General features: G+C 41.2%; 1 protein-coding gene across 4 annotated transcripts in view; it reads right to left on the bottom strand.

Moving 5' to 3' along the window:
• Positions 1 to 5768: 5768 nt before the first annotated feature.
• Esyt2 (extended synaptotagmin 2) overlaps positions 5769 to 21024 on the bottom strand; it is a 100010-nt gene continuing 84754 nt past the window's right edge. For all 4 annotated transcript variants that reach the window (XM_036205603.1, XM_036205604.1, XM_036205605.1 and 1 more), the window contains 9 exons: positions 20302 to 20376; positions 19467 to 19553; positions 15403 to 15552; positions 13184 to 13548; positions 12101 to 12199; positions 11189 to 11320; positions 10065 to 10170; positions 8829 to 8878; positions 5769 to 8740 (listed from right to left, as the gene is read on the bottom strand). In XM_036205603.1, the coding sequence (XP_036061496.1) occupies positions 8695 to 8740; positions 8829 to 8878; positions 10065 to 10170; positions 11189 to 11320; positions 12101 to 12199; positions 13184 to 13548; positions 15403 to 15552; positions 19467 to 19553; positions 20302 to 20376 (1110 nt within the window). In that variant the 3' untranslated portion in view covers positions 5769 to 8694. The remainder of the gene's footprint in view (positions 8741 to 8828; positions 8879 to 10064; positions 10171 to 11188; positions 11321 to 12100; positions 12200 to 13183; positions 13549 to 15402; positions 15553 to 19466; positions 19554 to 20301; positions 20377 to 21024) is intronic.

The raw sequence follows: 21024 nt of genomic DNA, 5'->3' as shown, positions 1-21024 counted from the left end.
GTATTCAGCCATAACAAATGGCATGCTGACAAATGCTTTACCAAGGATGACCCTGAAGCATGATGCTCAGTGAAAGAAGCCAGGCACTAATAGCTATAGGGAGTGATGCCCGTCTATGGAAGTCCCAACTATTTTCAAGTCTGCAAAGACAGAAAGATGAGGATTTGCTGAGGTGGAAGACGGTAACTGGAGAATGTCCACTCATGATGGTGACTTCTGAGGTAATGAACATTATTGGAAGTTAGCAGTAATGGGCACATCATTTGCATACTTTAAGAAGGAAAATTTCATGGTTGATCTTCTAAAGCATGGAAGTTAATACAGATTCTCAGAGCTGGGATGAGATCAGTTTCTCTTAGCTGGCATTAGAAGTTTCTCCTCATAGGTCAGGGAGATAGCTATGATTACAACATCAATACTCCACCAGTGGAGGCTTGATTCATTCACCAAAGTCCACCCAGTCAGGAACCACGGAATATAAAATCATACCACACAATGAATCTCACACAAGAGTTATTGGGGTGCCAGGCGGTGGTGGCACATGCCTGTAACCCCAGCACTCGGGAGGTAGAGGCAGGTGGATCTCTGTGAGTTCGAGGACAGCCTGGTCTAAAAAGCAAGTTCCAGGACAGCCTCCAAAGCCACAGAGAAACCCTGTCTTAAAAAACAAAAAACAAAAAACAACAACAACAACAACAACAAAAAAGAGTTATTGGGGCTGCTTTGGCTTGGCTTGTGCAAGAAGTAGCAGGGAAGTAGCAGGAGGTAGACTTTATACAGGGTTTCTTGGGGGAGGGGTTTTCAGGGTAGAGATTTCCAGGGTGGGGATTGGTGAGATTTCAAGCCAAGTCCAAGAATTGGTAGGATTTTGTGCTCAGGAATTGGTAGGTTTTGAAACCTGGAAGTGGACTTGGACCTCTTGCTCTATAAAAGTAACTAGATAGCTCTTTCCAGCACTAAATGCATTTTGTTTATTAGACAGTTTTTTTTTGTGTGTGTAGATTGAAGAAGTAGAGTTCATTCATTTTCACATTTCCATACCTGTCTATCACATACTCAGATAATATTCACCCCATTTTGCTGTCTTGTCCCCCATTCCATTCTCTCTTGTTCTCTGTCTTCCTAAATACTTTCCCTGCTACTTTTGTTTTACTTTTTAAAACTCTAGCTTATGCATGAGAGAAAATATGCGATCTTTCTCTTTCTGAGTCTGGCTTATTGGACTCAGCATGATGATCTGCTTTCCTGGAAATGGCCTATTTCTATTCTTTATGGCTGAATGATGACACTGTATTATTCTATGGAGAGGGAAGTGAGTGAAATTAGGTTTGCTCTGGCCCCTGGTGTTGCCCTCTCTAAGTGACCTGGCAGTAAATGCCATTCTCCCTGCTGCCATCAGGTCTTCTCAGGGGAGAAAAGGATTTAGCCATTTGCCTCAGAGGAGTATGTCCAGGTAAGCACTTGGTCCTTACACACATCATGTGTCAACATGTATGAGAGGGTGCTGATCACCATGAGTGGTGAAGATGTGCTTCTGTAGCTGGAAGTTTTCCTGTGTCCCAGCCGGCCAGCAGTCGGGACAAATCTCTTCCACTAGCGTCCCCCAAGGAAACACACAGAGGCTTATATTAATTATAACTGTCTGGCCATTAGCTCAGGCTTATTACTGACTAGCTTTTACACTAAAATTAACCCATAATTCTTATTTTGTTTAGCCATGTGGCTTGGTACCTTTTCTCAGTTCTGCCTCCTCCTCCTCCTCCTCCTCCTCCTCCTTCTTCTTCTTCTTCTCCCTTCTCCCTTCTTCTTCCTCCTCCTCCTCCTCCTCCTCCTCCTCCTCCTTCTTCTTCTTTTTTACAGATTTATTTATTATGTATACAGCATATATGACTGCAGGCCAGAAGAGGGCACAAGATCTCATTACAGATGGTTGTGAGCCACAATGTGGTTGCTGGGAATTGAACTCAGGACCTCTGGAAGAGCAGTCAGTGCTATTAACCTTTGAGCCATCTCTCCAGCCTCTGCCTTGTCATCTTGCTTCCTGTGTCTGGCTGGTGACTCCTGACTCAGCTTTCCTCTTCCCAGAATTCTCCTTATCTGCTTACCCCACCTATACTTCCTGCCTGGCTACTGGCCAATCAGCATTTTATTTATCAACATACATTTACAGCATACAGAACAACAATCCACAGCACTTCCCCTTTTCTTTCTAATCAAAAGCAAGATTTTTAACTTTAATCTAGTAAAATTACATATAATAGAACAGCTATCCAGCAAGAATTACAGTTACAATATCTAGTCTGTTTGTATTTGGCAAAATTATTATAACTTCCATTTTGAATCATCATTACCTTTTGACAAGCATCATGGCTATTTCTTACCATGGCACTAGGTACTTGAGGTATAGAGAAGCTATGGCTGTCCTAAGCTACACAGAGACATGTAGGGGATTTGAAAATGGGCAGTATGACCTCAGTGCTTTCCATATCTGGAGATACAAACAGGCTTCTTTGAGAGATCAATTATAAATATTTCTAAAGACAAGCAAGCTTCTTTTAGTATTCATTTAGTATTTTTGTGGAACACATTAGTCACACATTCTCTTGTTTTAAAAATATGACAACAGGGGTCTAGTGAGATGGCTCAGTGGGTAAAGGCTACCCACCATATAAGCCTGGTGATCTGAGTTCAAACCCCAGGACCCTCATTAACAGTCAATGGAGAAAACTGACTCCACAAAGTTGTCCTGACTCCTGACTTCCACATGTGCACTGTGGCATGCACATGTACCTGTACACAGGTGCTCACTAAAATAAATAGCCCTAGGTACAGTGGTGCAGATTTATAATCCTAGCACTTAAAAGGGCAAAGCAGGACTACAAACTCAAAGGTACTCTGGGCTGTGTAGTGAGACTGCCTAAGTCCCTTGTATAACCTCCAAATCTGACACTGACTTCCCCTTCATTTTGGACACTTGTTGAGGACTCTTGGCTGGCAGTCTTCTTTTGAATTTGCCACCTCCCCATTGTCAAAACCAATGAGTTGTTCTGAGCAGCATGAGTCCTTTGCTGCCCTCTGACTTGCAAGTTTGATTAAAATGTACCTAGGCATGGCTTTTAAAGCGTATCTCGCTTATAGTTCCTTTAGTTTAATATGTAAATACTATCCATCATACTTGGTTTTGCCAATTTTTCTTCTTTTGAGCTAAGTTCTTATGTAGCCCAGACTGGTCTGGACTTACATAACTGAGTGTAGCATTAACTCCTAACCTTTCTGCTTCTATATCCCAAGTGCTTCAATTACAGGTGCACGCCGCCACATCAACCTCAAGATGTTCTTTTAAAAACATTTAAAAATAACACTTATTGTGTGTGCATGCACTTGCCAGCACAGAAGTGGAGTTCAGAGGGCAACTTTGAGGAGCCAGTTCTCTTCTACACGGGTTCTGGGGATGGAACCCAGGTTATCAGTCTTAGTGGCAAGTGCCTTTACTTGCTGAGCCATCTCATTAGCCTACAGTGCTTCTTAAAACATTTCTTAGGTGCTCCTCTCTGTAGCACAAATCCTAATTAGTCTAATAATAAATATCTAGAACCAGATATCAGGGTGAAAGCTGAAAGATCAGAGAAGCAGAGCAGCCAGCCACTAGAAGACTTCTTACCCTTAGGAATCCTCAAACTGAATGGGCTGAGATCCTGTCTCCACCTCCCTAGTGCTGGGATTGAAGGTGTGCACTACCACTGCCCAGCTCTGTTTCTTTTAGACTGGTTCAATGTTGTGTAGCCCAAGGTGGCCTTCCTGCTTCCTCCTCTCAAGTGCTGGGATTAAAGGTGTGTGCCACAACTGCCTGGCCTCAGAGGGTGGCTAACTCTGCCCTCTGATCTTCAGGCAAGATATATTTGTTAGAGAACAAACAAAACATCACCACACCTCTCCATTCTTTATGGGTCTCTCACTATGTGTCCATTCATTTCTCTTTATTCTGTATTACCTTTGTTCCTTGGTTGTCCCTATTGACCCATCTTCATATGCTGAGTCTTTCTTCTGTCTGCTCAAATCTGTTGAACTCTAGTGACCCCTGAGTTCCTTGTATTTAATTCAAGAATTTCTACTTGTTCTCCTATGTTTTCCCATTCTTTAGACATGTAGTTTCTTTTGTTTGTTTCAACATATTACAGTAGCTAATTTTAGGTCATCTGGACTTCCTTAGAGACTGTTTTTGCCATTTCCCCCAGCAAATGACATATATTTTATTTCTTTGTGTACCTCAAGATTTTGGGGTTGGAAACTCAATATAGTATGACAATTCTGTAAATACACTTCTTCCTCTCCAGTCTTTGTTGCTGCTTTTTTGGATTAACTATAATACCTAAAAGGCACACATTCTTTGAAGTCTCTGCCTGATTAGTTTATGTGATTAGTTAACAAGTGAATCAAGGTTTTTTTTAGTACTTTGGATCAATTAATCCCCTATTCTTTATGGCGCCCAGAAACAAGACCAGGACTTTTGTAGATCATTTCCGGGAATGCACATGCTCTCCTCACGCACACCTTTTTAAGTCCCCAAACATTCTACAAACCTTGTCCTTTTGTTGTTTCATCAGGGTCTGTCTCTCGAGGCACCACAGGCTCAGGCAGCTGCAATGTTCTGTCTAACAGACACAAAAGACACAGATTCCCTAGGATCCAGGCAAGTCACACAGGAACAGTCTTCTGGGAATAAGACATTTCCTTAACCCTTCTTTCCCCTGGAGGTTGCAGGTTTCTGCTGCTGTTGTAGTCCTAAGGCTGCTGTATGATTTTTTTAAAATGTTCCTATTTTCTAGTCGTGCGTGACTGAGGGAGCAGGGCGCGATGCTGTTTAAGTCCCTAGCTCCTCAGGCACCCAGACAGAGACAAAGACAGGAGGGAACCCTGCTAGACCGCCCCTAGAAGACAGATGCTTTAGAGGGAACTAGATGCACTAGCCTTGAGCACTGAAGGAAAGTCTGTTTCTGATATCAATTTGGAAAGCACAGATGGTCAGTGGTATTAAGAATACAAAATAAAAATGAAAAAATAGTAAACATACATATTTCAATATTTAGAGTATAGGTAAGGGAAAAAAAGAAAAAGAGGTCCTTTAGGAACACCAACAGTGAACAGTAATACAGAAAGGGTCAGGGTGTGACTCAGTGGCAGAGTGCTTGCCCAGCATGCATGGCGTACTATTATTATTATTATTATTATTATTATTATTATTATTATTAATTTTAATGAAGGGATGTAAAGCAAGGCATTATAAAGGACAAACTAGACTGTAGCATACAGCTGTAATCTCAACATTTAGGAAGCTCAACTGTTAGCTGAAAGCCAGGCTTGGCCACCTATCAGTAAACAAACACGGAAGGACAAGCAAAGGCAGCATCTCGGCATCTGAGTAAAGACACTGATATCGTTAGACGTGAAGATGCCTAAGAAAGACTACACAGTATCTTCTCAGGCCTACTCAGATACTGAACACCCGAGTACTCCAGCCTTGCTCAAACTATCTCGCAGCAGCTTGTTTAGGACTTCTCAGTGCTCCAGTCTTTTTAGTCTACTTTCCCTACTCAACCATTACCCTTTCAAGCCCAGAGTCTGTGAGCTGGCTAGAGAAGAGTCAAGCAGTGATGGGGACAAGAGTACTAGGGAAGAACGCACCAACAGCAGATATACATGACACAGCGTGTGGACCTGCCAAATGATCTCACCCACACCAAAAATTTCATTTCAAGAGACAAACAACATATTACAAGTGAGCTAACAAAAGTTTTATTGAATAAATACATGTGCTGTTATGTAAAATTAATTAAGCAAAAAACACATTCTATGATTAAAAAACCAAAGCCAATCCTCTGTAGCCTCCTCTACAGTGGGTAATCTAGGTGGGACCGTCATTGCAGCAACCAGAGGACACATATCCAGCAGCCTGTGCTCTCTGCATCTGAGGTTTCTGAAATCATCCTAAACTCTCTTGAGGACTGACCTCTGCATAAGGCCTGCCTGTGGAGGAAATCTAGAGTGCAGAATACAGGTGCTGGAAATACAGTTGCAAGGCTGCTTCTGTCTTCATCTGAAACTTAGATTCCTTTGTACTTTAAGGCACAGGATGAGCCACCACGTGAGTAACTTTGTGGAGCTGTACTTCAAATCACCAATTTCCCCTCATTAGTTTGGCTCAAAGTAGAAAACCTAAAAGTCCTTTTTCCCTAGATAAGTCACTAAAAACCAAAAGTTAACACTTTGAGAACTCAGAGTATCTTCTATCTTCAGGACACTGGAACGTGCCAGACACAGGACTATAACCAGGAGGTGGGCTGGTATTACCGGACTTTCTCTCTCCTTTCCAAAGAGTATGGAGATAGCTACTAGAGGACTCAGATGATGCAGGTGGGGAGACTCTATCTGAACTCTGGTGCCAGCTTTTGTGACTGCAGCAGAGGGCATCATTCTGAGATGTTACATTGACTTATTAGGGGATTGTACCCTTAACTATACTCAATTTCCCTAATTGTTAAAAAAAATATTCCATTAAATAAAATACATACTGAACAGATTAAGCATATGGGCACAAAAACATTTGTTAAGGTTGTTGTTGAAAAACCATTGACATGATAAAATTTCAACAAGAAAATCTCCTTTATAAATTATGACAGAAGCCCTTCAGTGGACCTAATTAAAAAGATACTTAAGGAAAAAAAATCTAATATCATGGTCACGCAACTAGTTTTAATAAGATATTACCTGTCTTTCTCCTGTGACTATCCTGCCACCCTTAAATGTTTCATGTGCATATATGTTCATGTTTGTGACATACACATCAATTTTCTCCCAGAAAAATCAATCCTGCACACTGATAGAAAAAGATTTATAAACAGGATTCAAAGGATGGTGTCAACAGACAGGAGAATGAGGTTACTCTGGCCCTATGACTACCTGGGATGTGCTGTGAAGAGCCACAGACTCCATTACAAATGCACCCAGGGTACATTACAAACTGAGGCACACTTTCATCTGCTAGATAGGAGGAGAGTGTAAAAGGAACACTCAGTATTCATCAGAGGCACTTTGGTATGTTTGGTCACATCAGCTTCCCATAGTTGTTTAGTTCCAGGAAGCATGTGAAAAGAACTACTCCAATTTTGATTACAAAGCTGTATTTTCCTGCTATACGTGTACATAGTTTTAAATGAGTTCATAGCTGAGAAGCCCTTTTCATCCTGTAGCTTAAAATGCATACTGAAAATCTTCCTACACTTGTATGTATTTTGTTTACAGACATGCATAGCTTATAATACTGTGATATAGCCTCACCTCACAAGAGGTTCTGGGGGACTCTTACATATGTAAAGCATGCTTTTCATAATCTAAAAGGAAAAGAGGACCCTAAAATAAAAAAATGTATAATACTATCCTAATATGACCTGACATGGCACAAACTGAGACTATCCAGAAAAGGGCAAGACTGACAGCTGCTGTTGCTGGCACTGGGCAGGGTCTCTCCCAGTATCAGGGAAAGCACAGGAAGCTCCCCCCAGAGGTGTGTATCCTATGCGGTGGGCATAGAGCCAGCTCCTCCCACAAGAGCAAGTGCACTGAAGTCTTGAGCACAAGGCCCCTTGCACTCCTTCAGGCTGACTCATCACGTTACACTAAACAGGCTGTCTTGATGGGGTTAAAAATGTGGACGAAACAACCAGGCTCGCATCCAATCTGGACAACACCTTATCTCCTGATACTGGAGATTAGTTCCTATGCTTTGGGCAAACTATAAAGTATGCATTTCCTTTTCCCAAGATCGGGTCTTGCTGCCTAATTCTCTGTTTTCCTGCCTTGGCTTCCCCTATCCTGGGATTACAGGTATGAGGTACCACACCTGGCATGTATCTCTCTCCAGTATTTCATGAATCAGTTATAACAAACAATGACAAACAAACAGCACATTTCTTTCTTATGTAATAAATTTCAGATGAGTATACTGTGATTCATGAGCTCTGACAATACTCTTGATATTACCTATTACTCAGTTTTACAAATTTTTTAATAAGCCATAAACTGACTTCTCACTATATCTTCCTATTTACAATAATGTTAATAATTTGAACACTTTCTTTTATCATTCATACTAGACATAAATATCCTAATATTTAATAATTTTCCATTTTTTCCCTTAAAAAAGCCATACCACACAACAGATCTATAAGAGTTTTTGCTGAAAAGATGAAAATGATTATTTGTCACAGAATTTAATAAGTTTTAGAAGAGAATGTGTATTTCCTCGATACATTTTCCTCCTTACTCAAACCAGCTATTATAAAAACAGAGTCTATTTACATGGTGTAGTGCACCTCCGGGATGCAAGACAAGGCAGACATAGGCAAGTACAGGTGTCTGCTTTGCAGCAGGCGTGCTGACGGAGTTCCACACAGCACAGAACACACTACTACTCCACTGTGCACTGCAGTGCCTGCTCAAGCACTGGAGGGAACGCTGCAGGGGACTTATCAGTAATATTGGCCACATTTGCCTACAATGCCAACAGTTTTATAAAATTAAGGTATGTATAACTCAATACTTAAAATTATAAAAATAGCATTGGTACATCTGCAAGAGGGTGTGTTCCATGTTGAGGTGGTACGATACATTGAGAAACAGGCCTTATGTCCAGCGTGGCTACGTTATCACCTGTGGCCTTGTTCCATCTTCTGTGAGGTCATACCTGAGAAAGCACAGAAAAGTACAATAGATTTGGGTCAGGCTAGGTTTCTCTGGGAACTGCCTGCTACCTGGGATAGGGGCACACTCACCACTGGGTCCAGCCCTTGGCGAGTTCTTCAGACGCCAGAGCAACCAGCACCTGTGGGTGAAAAGAGGGCGCTGTGAAAGCTGTTGAGTGATTCCTTTTAGACCATCCACCACTCCTTCCTGCCTCTCTAAGGACTGAACTCAACAATGTAGAACTCTCCTGCTCCTCAAAGCTGAGGTTCTCATTTTCAAAAATCTTTCCAACCTTTATATGGCTGAATATATTCAAGAGATCCTTCTTGTATCAAACAGTATTAAAATGAAACATAGTGGAACATAGGCAGAGGCAATTTATGGAGACACTGGCAAGTATCATTAATAGCAGCATGTAGCTGGGATGTGAAGTGACTCTGAAAGGCTCATGTTTTAAAAGCTTGGTTGCCAACTAACTGATGGGCTTCTGGAAGTGCCTGGAACCTGAAGTCTCTGACCTAATTAATGGATTAGTCCCTACTGGATTCATATTGTGATGGCAATGGGAAATGGTGGATAGGTGGGGGTCTAGCTGAAGGAAGTAGGTCACTAGGGATGTGTTCTGGAAATCTGCACGTTCTCTTTGGTCTCCTCACGTCTCTCTCTGCTTTCTGGCCACTGTGAGGCGGACAGCTTGGTTCTCCCTCATGCTCCTCACCAGGATATTCTGCCTTACAACTGGCCCAAGTGCCTATGCACTGAACTTCTGAAATCAGGAGGCAAAAATAAACCCTCCCTCCTTCCCACTGTCTCTCTCAGGTGTCTGTTCTGGCCCGGCGGACACCGAGCACTTCTGCTGGTGAGGAAGTGGTAGCTACAACTCGCAGCCCTTCCCTATCTAACCTCTGAACACTGTCAAAGGACATAAACTTACACCAGAGTTACATGTGACATGGAAGAGACAAAAGACATGCAAGAGGAAGAACGGTGATTAGCCAAGGAGGTGGGCTGGGGGCCCTTTGAGAACACATTCCTTCAGGTTTTCTTCCAATGTAGTATTGGGTAGTTTTTAAAGCTTCAAAAAAAAAAAAAAATTTTAACCTTTCTTCAACTCTAAGTTCCTGATATTAGAATTAGGAATAAGCCAACAGTATGGACGCATGAAAACAGCTATGTGCTGATGTGTTAGCACAATGTGAGAAACAAGCATTAATCACAGAATGAGCTTCCTTCCTCCCCACTTAAGCAAGCTATGAGCTAAACTGCACTATAGTCAAGTGTTTCATTTTACAATGTGTAGGAAACAAGGACTTTTAAAAAATTACTTTGCCAAGAAGCCCTTTATCTTTGGACAGGAAGCCACCACTGTTCTTCACCGCTACGTCCAGTGTTCTCCTTTGCACCTCAGGCAGCGAAACACTGAAATCGAAGCTGCAATGGGAAGAGATACCTATGTTAATTCTCTACGATCCTGCTGCACTTTCTCTTCACTAAACGTGGCATTTTTGTTTTTGAGATCATCTCAAACACTGTCTGCTTTTTCTTGTAAAACTGAATTTCCTTTTTGGTGCTTACCTGGCTGACCTTGCTTTAAAATAAAGTTACTTCATGAAAACAGTGAGGGAAAGGTACCTTTAAAGAAGACACAAAACTGAGCCAACAGATACTGATGCTATTCGGCTGTATTACTTTCTCAAAAGTAGCAGGTGCTGAACTGTCAGAGAACCAGGAGGAGGGGGCAGTTTGCACAGAATGGTGATTCGAGGATCTCTGGGGTACCCACAAGCAACTCAGCCCATTAGACTGCTCACTAACCACACAAAGGTAGCTTCTATTAAGGTGACCACTTATGATTTGCAAATTTTTGAAATTGTTTTAGAAAAATAGAGCTCTTCTTAAAAATGTATATTTTATATTATTGTATTATAAAATAAATATTTTAAATGTATTTTAAAATTTAGTATCAATATATGTTACCCACTAAATCAAAGTTCTTCAGAGTCATAAATAACTTGACCTTTAGTTGGGCGGTGGTGGCGCAAGCCTTTAATTCCAGCACTCAAGAGGCAGAGGCAGGCAGATCTCTGTGAGTTCTAGGCCAGCCTAGTCTACAGAGTGGTTCCAGGACAGCCAGGACTACACAGAGAAACCCTATCTCCAAAGCAAAAAACAAACCAAAATATAACAGAAATCTGACCTTTATCATGCATCACCCTGTGCCACTTTATAACTTGGATATATTAGTTTTAACACCACTGATGTTAAAGGCCAAATGCTTCTTACTTAACTTATTTAACAAGCAACATGTGTCGGGCTAGCTAGAGCATCCCGTTTCTCAACAGTGCCCTAGGTTCACAGGCCTGTCACTCAAAGGCATTTCTCAGGACTGCCCTAACCCCCTGTCATTTCATCCAGGCAGCCTCCTAGCTAAATGAAGTGTCTCCTATACCTCTGATCAAACACGGGGTTGAGTGTCTTCTTTGACACGTGTGTTTTCCTTCTTCCTGATCTTCTCTTGTCTGGCAATAAATACATGCGGACATACGGATCAGAGCCATCTTCTGAGAAGGCAATGAGGTTTCTTATAACACAAAGCAGAGAAGACTAAATATTAGAATTAAAAAAATAATTCCATCATATTCAAATTACTTTATCAAGTTTTTACTTCATAATATCTAAGCCCCAAGGAGCAAGAAACACCAGATTTCCCGAGTGTGTTTCTGTACCATCAGCTGCTGCTATCACTTTTAAATTTCCCTTTTAGCAGCTTTGCCAGAGGAACTTTGGGCTTGACTACCGAAGCTCAGAGTGTGAGCAGGCATTCACAGTCCTTGCTCTATGCTTCTAACACACCTCCTCACCCTCTCACAGACTTCTATGGTTTTACCCACAGGAAATATAAGCAAAGGCCCTGAGAGGCAAACTTGGTCCCTGTCATTATGACCTCCAGTGGACACACTGGTTACTTCTGTAGTTCCTCCAGTCATAGCTTCTGCACAGGGTCAGCCTCCTCCACGAACCTGTCCCCTGCTCTTTTCCTAGGATGACTAGTATATGCTAAACACATTCACTTACCACCAACCACAGGCAGGCAGGCTGTCTTCAGAGCCATGGGAGCAGCCTCTGAATCGCCTACTCTCATCAGTCACTATCTCAGCAGCCAGAAGACGTAAGGTCCCCAATAATCTCTCACTCTAAACTCTGCATTTTCAGAATCTTGTTTGTCAATGCCTCTAGTTCTATTTACCTATGTTTTAATAAGACTTTTTATAAAAATATTTCTATTTTAAACTGCTGTTGATACAGAGGGAAAATCATATAAGACAGAAAACCAGCCAGTGGCAGCAGCAGTCAGCCTCACCTGCAGGAGTGCACAACCACAATGAGCTTATTCCTCTGGGAGCTGTGCCGGATAGTCAGCTGGATCTGCCCCAGGGGAGACTGTCCCAGGGTTGTCCCACTGTGGAAACAGCATAATGTCACCAGCTGTGCCCCAACACAAAAGAGTTGTGATGTATTGGTGCCATCTATACAGTCACATAATGTCCACTCATCTAGACAAAATGGGGCTTACTTACCCATTAACTTAAACATGATTTGAAACTTCTGAATATATACCAAATTGAAATTATTTCACTTGAGGGTTCAAGATTTTCCTTAATTATTCAAAATGGAGAGTTTTCCAGTGAGCACTCAAGGTACAGATAAGACAGCAAGCTCTCTCCAGGACAAACATCAATCCTGTGGCCAAAGCACAGCCCACTGCTTGGCAGGTCCTCCATCACCGCACTACACCCCCGACCTCCTTTTCCCCAATGATCCATGTGAGAAAGCATGAAAGCAAAAGGTGAGCACAGGTCAGGGGAGTGCCTCAGAGACATGGCAATGCTGCGTCCATAAGCCCTTCTGTAACCACTGACTCTTCTTTACTGTTTCTTTATAACTGGATATGCCTCCTATGACACAGAAGGATTAGTTTCAAAGGTTGATTTTCACATTTACCAGGGAAAATGTCTGATGCTTATCCAAAGAAACTGTCAGTACTACCTATAAGTCAGGACAAGCATCTAAAGAAATCCAGTGGGGACTTGGTAGTGACTAGGGCCGTATTTTGCAATGAAGAGCAGACTGGCCTCTGATAAACCTTTGCAGGTGACACAATGTTCAGCACGTTAGTGACTGTCCATGCAGGAGTCTGTCCCTGGAACGAACTGAGTGTATGGCGGCTACACAGCTTTACATCTCTTGCCTTTCCCACCTGTGAAACCTCTTATTCTACTTCTACTCTTCTAACACATCCAAGGTTCTAAGCAGCAAATTTTATTTTGAAAGTCAAAGATTCAATGAGCAAAACAGCACAACTTAAATTTCTTCCAGACTAAAAAGATCCTTTCTCCCTCTCTGTGGTGTGTGAGATGAAAACAATGATGTAAGCATTAGTTACTTTTCAAGTTGACGTAGTCTTTGCCTCAGCTCCTGGGTGGCAATGGGCAGTGATATGTCTGAGGCAATGCTTGGGGTGGGTTCCTTGGCTGAGATGTGGCTTGGAGAGGCCAAGAGGCTGGAGGAGCTCCTGCCTAGGTCACGCTGCCCTAGAGGGCTGGCCTCAGGGGGCTGGGGCTTCTCCTCCCTGACAGGCTTCTCCATGACTGGTGTTGATGGAGCAGTGTTGCTACCAGCGGTGCCTGGAGACACAGACATTTGCGATTTGACAGGGATTCTCCTCCCTTCTTTGGAGACAGAGGGCCGCTTCACTTGAGCTGAGTGCTGGTAGTCTGGAGGCCTTTCTTGCTTCTCAAGATGGAGGACCTAGAGGGGAAACCAGTGACAGAAGTGACATCTGGATACACAAATGGCTTTAGATGTATTCACTTGCAAGTATTTAAGACTCAGCTCATCTGTTTTTATTAAAATAGTATATTATAGAGAATTTCAAAAGCAAATTTCATCAGGCATGGTGGGACATGCCTTTAATCCCAGAACTTGGGAGGTAGAGGCAGGCAGATCACTGAGAGTTTGAAGCCAGCTGGGTCTACATAGAAAATTCAAGGACAATCACATAGAAAGAACCTGTCTCCAAAATACAAAACAAACAGCTTTTTAAAGGCAATTTTTAAGCACCTAAAACTACTCTATTTATGCAACATAAACACTTTTTCTGTGCCTTCTTCTAATCTCTTCCACTTGAACATATTCTAATTATAGGACAAGACTCCCACTGGATCACCTGGTGAGCCATGTGTCCTTGGCAAAAGATGAAATATCCTATTCTTCCAGGTAGTTTGCACTAGAAAACTCCCAGACAAAGGAAAAATGCCAAGATACCTTGTCATCCAGGAAGATCTCCCCAAACAACCAAGAGTAATACAGTAATAAAAAGGATAGCCACACCATCCTGCACACTATGGATGGTAAAACATGCAAGCCAGGGCTATAGTCAACAGGACACTCTGGAGTTACTGACTTCCTCTGGTTTCATTAACCAGAGCTGCAGCAAGCACCTTCATTTCACAGACTCCCCACACTTCACTCTGTAACCGAGAGCTCTAGAACCGGCAGACAGGCAATGGTGGCGTTATTTCGCCACCTGTGCTACATCTTGATCACATGCAAGAAGAACATTTCCACTGTACCCTGAGCAGACTAAGTCTATGCTAGTAAAATCATGTATGAACCTATGGGTTCAAACCCCAGCATTGAAACAAAAAATTAGCTTTTTGTTTTGTTTTTTTTTGTTTTTGAGACAGGGTTACTCTGTGAAGCAGTCCTGGCTGTCCTGGAACTTCTCTGTAGACCAGGTTGGCCTTGAACTCATAGAGATCAGCCTGCCTCTGTCTTCCGAGTGCTGGGATTAAAGGCATGAGCCACCACTGCCTGGCAAAAAAGTTAGCTCTTTATTGTAATGTATATTTAATCTTGTTTATTTTTAGATGGTTATGTGTGCCAAGGTCAGGATAATCCTGTGGATTCTGTTTTTTTTTTTTTTTTTTTTTTTTTCGAGACAGGGTTTCTCTGTGTAGCTTTGCACCTTTCCTGGAACTCGCTTTCGAGACCAGGCTGGCCTCAAACTCACAGAGATCTGCCTGACTCTGCCTCCCGAGTGCTGGGATTAAAGGCGTGCCCCAGCTCTGTTCTCTTTTACAAGGGTTTCAGTGACTGCATTCGGGTTGTCAGGCTTGGGCAGCTCAGCTGTACTTGCCTTCCTCCTGGCTTAGCTTGAATACCTGAATGACATTTCCTACATGTTTAAGCATTTATTGTCAATATTTACTTGGGTATTTTTATTTTGGACAAACCAAGTTCTTATTCCTGTAAATTCTACCTCTTACAAGAGTTTATCAAACTGCTTTCTGAACAACCTCTGAAAATTCAATGTTAAGGAGCAAACTCCATTGGCACAGGCATAGACATACTTTCTGGACACCCTGGCCTGTCAGTGAATCTGGAAATAAAGGATTTGTTCAGATGGAGTCTAGATTAAACTCTCATAACTCTGTGACAGTTTCTGCTCCCCTTAAACTATTAGAATGCTATCATGTCACCTGTCCTATGCCTGTGGTACCACCTGCCACACTGGGACTGGCCCATTGTCACAGGCTGGGACTGAGCCAAAGCTGCTTTCTTCTCTCCCACTATGGAGCCCTGCTAAGAAGGATGCAGTACCCGGAGGGCAATCTTCATTTTTAAAGTGCTGTTTGGACCCGAGTTGCTGAGGTGGAACCGCTGGTTCATGGTCATGTTGTCACTCGTAAGCAGTTGACTGAGCGGGATCCTCAGGCTCCCCAGAGAACACCGATGCTGCTCATCTTTGACCTGGGAACGCAGGATAGAAAACACAGAGCTCCAAGGAAAATGACAGGAACCACGCACCAGCACAAAGCAAAACATAACACATTTCATATATATGTTTAAAGTAGTGTGTCCAAAACTATTAGGAAACCTTTCAGGAAAAGTCGACGGTATTTCTGTAAGATGTCCCTGCCTTTTCCTTATCACGATGAGCACAACAAAGGACATGGGGTGCTGGTGGCCCTCCTCTTTAATCCTAGCACTTGGGGAACAGAGGCAGGCAGTTATTTGTTGAGCTCCAGTTAGGCCTGGTCTGCAGTGAGTTCTAGGACAGCCAGGACTACACAGAGAAACTCTGTCTCAAAAAACAAAAACAAACAAATAAGAAATAAATCTACTGTGAGAAACTTCAAATAAGAATTAATAGTCTAGGGGCTGGAAAGATGGCTCAGCAGTTACAAGTACTTGTTGTTCTTGCAAGGACCCACATTTGATTTCCAGCAGACATGGTGGCTCATAACCATCCATAACTCCAGTTCCTGGGAAGCCAATGACCTCTTCTAACCTCCATGGGCACCAGCCACTCATGAACCACACAGGCATTCATGCAAGCAAAACACTCATACACATAAAACAAATCTTTAAAAAAATGCAAAAATTAAGTCTATACAAATTTAAAGGTCAGAAAAAATATCTTTTAAATGCTGAAGTCATACAGTATATACTGACACTAATGTGTAGTTTCTACTGGAGATAGTTATTTGTAGCAGGAATCTTAATGAGTCTTATTAATAAAAATCAAACCTGAGTCAGGTATTGGGGTGAATGCTGGAAGATCAGAGAAGCAGAACAAGCCACAGCTACCTCACCTTGCCAATAACTCAGCTGATCCTGTTTCCTCAGACTGGAAGCCTCTGAGTCCTTATCCAGAATGAATCTCAGCTAAACTGCTGCTCAAAAGCCTAAAAGCTTAACCAGCCAAAAGCTTCTAGTTTCTGGTCTTCACACCTTATATACTTTTCTGCTTTCTGTCATCACTCCCTGGGATTAAAGGCATGAGTCACCATGCTTGGCTGTATCCTTGAACACATAGTGATCCAGGTAGATCTCTGCCTCTGGAATGCTAGGATTAAAGGCATGTGCTACCACTGCCTAACCTCTATGTTTAATATTGTGGCTGTTCTGTTCTCTGACCCCAGATAAGTTTATTAGGGTGCACAGTATTTTGGGAAACACAATACTATCACACTTGTTCATGGAGGAAAATGCACTTTTAAGTGTTTTTAGCACCTTTCCTGTTCAAAGTCTACATGGTTACTTTGAAATTTAATAGCATCTCCTTTAACTACATGGTACTTCTTTCTCATGAATAATTAATCTTCAGCATTGCCTCTGTTGTAAGAACTATTCCCATCATGTGGTTGTTCAAAATAGTTTGATCAAAGGAAGAACAAACTCTGCACAAAATGAACAAACTCCTTGAAAGACATAAATACCACAGTTTATAAAGAATAACTGACCTAGATAGATCAGTAGCTATTGATATACTTAATGTAAATACCTTCTCAAAATGAAAAATGCAAGTGATCTAAGGGGAAGTCCAAAACAGTTCTGTACAGACTCTTCCAGAATACTCAGGAGGAACAAATGCTCTCTAACTCATTCAGGAAGCTATCATTATCAAAACAGGAAAAAAAAATATTAAAAGGAAGTAAAATTACAGATCAGTAACCTTCATGACTAAGAAGAATGTTTTTCTTTTTTTTCCTATTTATTTACTTAATTTGTATGTATGTGTACTTGAGTGAGTTTATGTGTATTATGTATGTGCAGGAGCCCTCAGAGGCCAGAGGAAGGCACCAGATCTCCTGGAACTCAAATTACAGGCAGTTGAAAGCTGTCATGTGAATGACAGGAACAGAATCCAGGTCTGCTACAAGGGATTCCAGCCAAATTTCCAGGCCCAAGAAGCAAGAATTTTAACAAGCTAAATATATGTAAAAAATGATCATGACTAAGAGGGACTTATACCCAAATAAAATACTGTGTTTAAGATATCCAAGTATTACATGTAGAAAACCAAATAAAAGTTTGAAATATTTAACATTGGAAAATCAATAATATATTTCACTCTATTGACAGTTGAAAACCACATGGTCATCTCAACATATGGAGAAGAGCCTTTAGTGAAAGTCAGCACCTACTCATGATGACTAAGCAAAGTCTCTCTAGAGAGACCAGACTCATATGACACTTGTGTAAAGTGAAAAGTCATAAAAAGCATCCGGATTGTTATAAAAAAGTATCATCACTAGAAGAAAACATAGGGGTTGGGGACTTAGCTCAGTGGTAGAGCGCTTGCCTAGCAAGCGAAAGGCCCTGGGTTCAATCCTTAGCTTAAAAAAAAAAAAAAAAGGAAGAAGGAGGAGGAGGAGGAGGAGGAGGAGGAGGAGGAGACAACAACATGCCCTGGGTTTGATCCTCAGCTCCAATAAAAAAAGAAAAAGAAAACATGACTTCCCTCCTACACATAAAATCCTAAGATAGTTACAAAATATCTAGTGGAACAAGTAAGCAGGGCTGGCATGGTGGCATACACCAATAATCTCAGGAATAACTGGCCAAGTAGTAGAACTGTAAATTCAATGAGATAAAACCCACTATCCTCTCCCACAAGCAAATAACAAAAAAGAGAAAGCCATTTTTAGTGAAGTTGTATGAGATCATACCAATATATAGAAATCAACTATGTGTTCTCTCTCCCTCTGCCTCTCTGAACAAGTGTCTCTCAACTGGCCTCGGACCTGCTGAGGAGACTAGGCTGAGCTGTCCAGTGAGTTCCAAGGATCTACTAGTCTCCATCTCCCTAGAGCTGGGATTAGAAACTAGCGTCACCATGCCTGACTTTTTTACATAGATTTTGAGAATCAACTCAGATCTCACAAAAAGCACTTAAGCCAGGCTAGTCTTAAATTTATGATCCTCCTGCCTTGGCTTCCTAAATGCTGGGATTACAGGAATCCATCACACTGTCTATATATATTAACAAAAAAGCCAAAAATACAAGATTAGGAGACATTTAGTAGCTCAGAAAAATTGGTAGCATTCTTGTCTGGAATGAACAAGGCCCTGTCTTCAATTACAAGTAGGGAAGTAAAGTAAGATCACTCACAATATCATGAGAAATTATTTAGTTATAATGTTTAGGGATAAGTTTGACATGTGTAAAAGATCTACACTGAACACAGAAAGCTATACAACAATGCAGAGAATGAAAGACTCTCCACGAAAAAAAGCAATGCAATGTTTCTACAGATTGGAATGTTTCCTGTTGTGGAGATGCCAATTCCAACCACTGGTTCTAGAATGTCAATGGAGTTCTTATCAAGTAGGTTCTCTGTGTAAATCTACAATTGGTACTAAACTTCACATGGAATGCAGACTTAGAATTTGTCAAAACAATTGTGAGAAATAAGTTTGAGGGCTTATACAAGTTGGTTTTAAAATGTACTCATTCAACAACAGTAACAGACAGTGGTGCTAGAATATTGTTAGTCAGAACCTAGGGCAGAAAGCATTCCAGAAGCAGACTGCATAGTGGGCCTGAATTTTGATAAAGTCACTAACCTAAATACATAGGAAAGAGTAATTTTTCAACAGTGTGCTGAACAACTATGCAGCTAAATATTAAGAAGAAAAAGAATCATGACCCTTTCTTGATAGTCTAAATGAAGATTAACTTGACTTACAGATGGGTTTGGCAGAGCTGTGACTCATAACTATATTCTATAACCAAACATAATTCCATAACAAAGAATTTCTCTTTCTTGACTGTAGTGATGGGTCCCATTTACTGTGTACTTAATTGGAAACTGTAAATATAAGTTAATTTGTATCAATCATATTTCAAAATATAGGCACAAAATGCAATAAAATACCTCAACTTCAAGGTCCTGGCGCTTGGGGTTGTGAATGAAGAAAGTGAAGTTTTCCTCCCACACTGGTTCGCTAGTTTTGTATCGAATCTGTAAGAAATAGTCCAATATCAATTCTCCAGTATTTTCTATGGAGGACTACTGAGACAATGCTTACTTGTTTAATGAATGTATAGCATCCGGTGGTTGACTACACTGATTACTAACTGGGTAATGTACTTAATAATGTGTAATTGTTCAAAAAGTGAAACATAAGCTTTTTGAGGTCCACCAGGAAAGGAGTCGACACAGAATCCATGCCTACTTGCCCAGAGACCAAAACCCCTTCTGCTCTGCTGCTCTCAGCTCTCTCACTCTTGGTGCCTGGCACTGAACTACATGCACATAGTCCTGTGTCTTAAAGGGTTAACAATTAAGATTTAATAATGGTTTATAACTGTTTGTAATTTCTGAACTTTTATTTCCTGATTAAAAAAAAAAAAGAACATATAACAATACCTTCTTGCATTCTTGAGCCTGTGTTTGCTGAATTTGAAGTACAATGTGTTAACTTTAAACTAAATAATTATTAAGTACTTAAAAGAAGCTTGGGAAGTAATTCCATATCTCGCCCCATGAAATCAAACAAAAGTATATCTGTAGTGTATTTTTTATATTATTTAAAATAAACAATGCGTCTATTAATTAATAACTTAAGCAGTTAGTATTTATGAAATGACTGTTTCATATGGAAGCAATGGTCTTGTTGCCTACACATCACACACCTGGATACCACTTGCTGGGCACAGCGACAAGTATGGCTACGTGGAGAAAATCTCAGAAATCATCAAACTCTTACCTTACTCTCTTGAGCCTTGTGACCAACTGACATCTGGACAAGAGGATTTGGGTTGCTGTTTATTTTCTTCCCTGACTATCCAAAAACAAAACCAGATAAAATAAATAAACACCTTTGAAACGGGTCGCACTGAAAATGAAGTTACGGTTGATATCAGGAGTCATTTCTATTTTATCACTGGTTCTTTAGACACAGGGAACACAGAAGAACAATGAAAGTAGAAGACAACCGCTAAGCAAGCCCTGAGCCATCATCACTCATTATGCCCACCATGAAACAGCTGAGACAGGGTCTGACAACACTGCTTGGCCAGTGTGGGTCTCTGCAGCATGAGGGTTCTCCCACCTAAGCCTCCAAAGTGCCTGTGACTATAGGTACAAGTCCCTGTGCCAGGCTGCACACAAGTTTGAAATGTCCAACTTTTTACTTTAAAAGTAAGCTACTTTGGGAAATGCAACCTTTTAAAATTTAAAATTTTAGTATTAACTACAGTTCTCAAAACTGACTTAGGAGGATAACAAAAATGTAGCAAGTGCAATGAATTTAAATAAATAAATAAGAGACAAGTGTAAAAGAATGTTCACTTAGAACACTTCTTCAGCTATAGTGTAAGGCTTTAGTTTCAGATGCATAGCTCCACACCTTGAGCCTACCACCATCCTCTGTTCAAGTCAATACAGTTATCAGATATTGGATATTGCTTACCGGCTGCTAAGTAATTAT

Source organism: Onychomys torridus, chromosome 14 (assembly GCF_903995425.1).
Source record: "Onychomys torridus chromosome 14, mOncTor1.1, whole genome shotgun sequence".
NCBI classification, from domain to species: Eukaryota; Metazoa; Chordata; class Mammalia; order Rodentia; family Cricetidae; genus Onychomys; species Onychomys torridus.
Note: the sequence above shows the minus strand (reverse complement) of the source record. Positions and strands in the feature narration are given on the sequence as shown.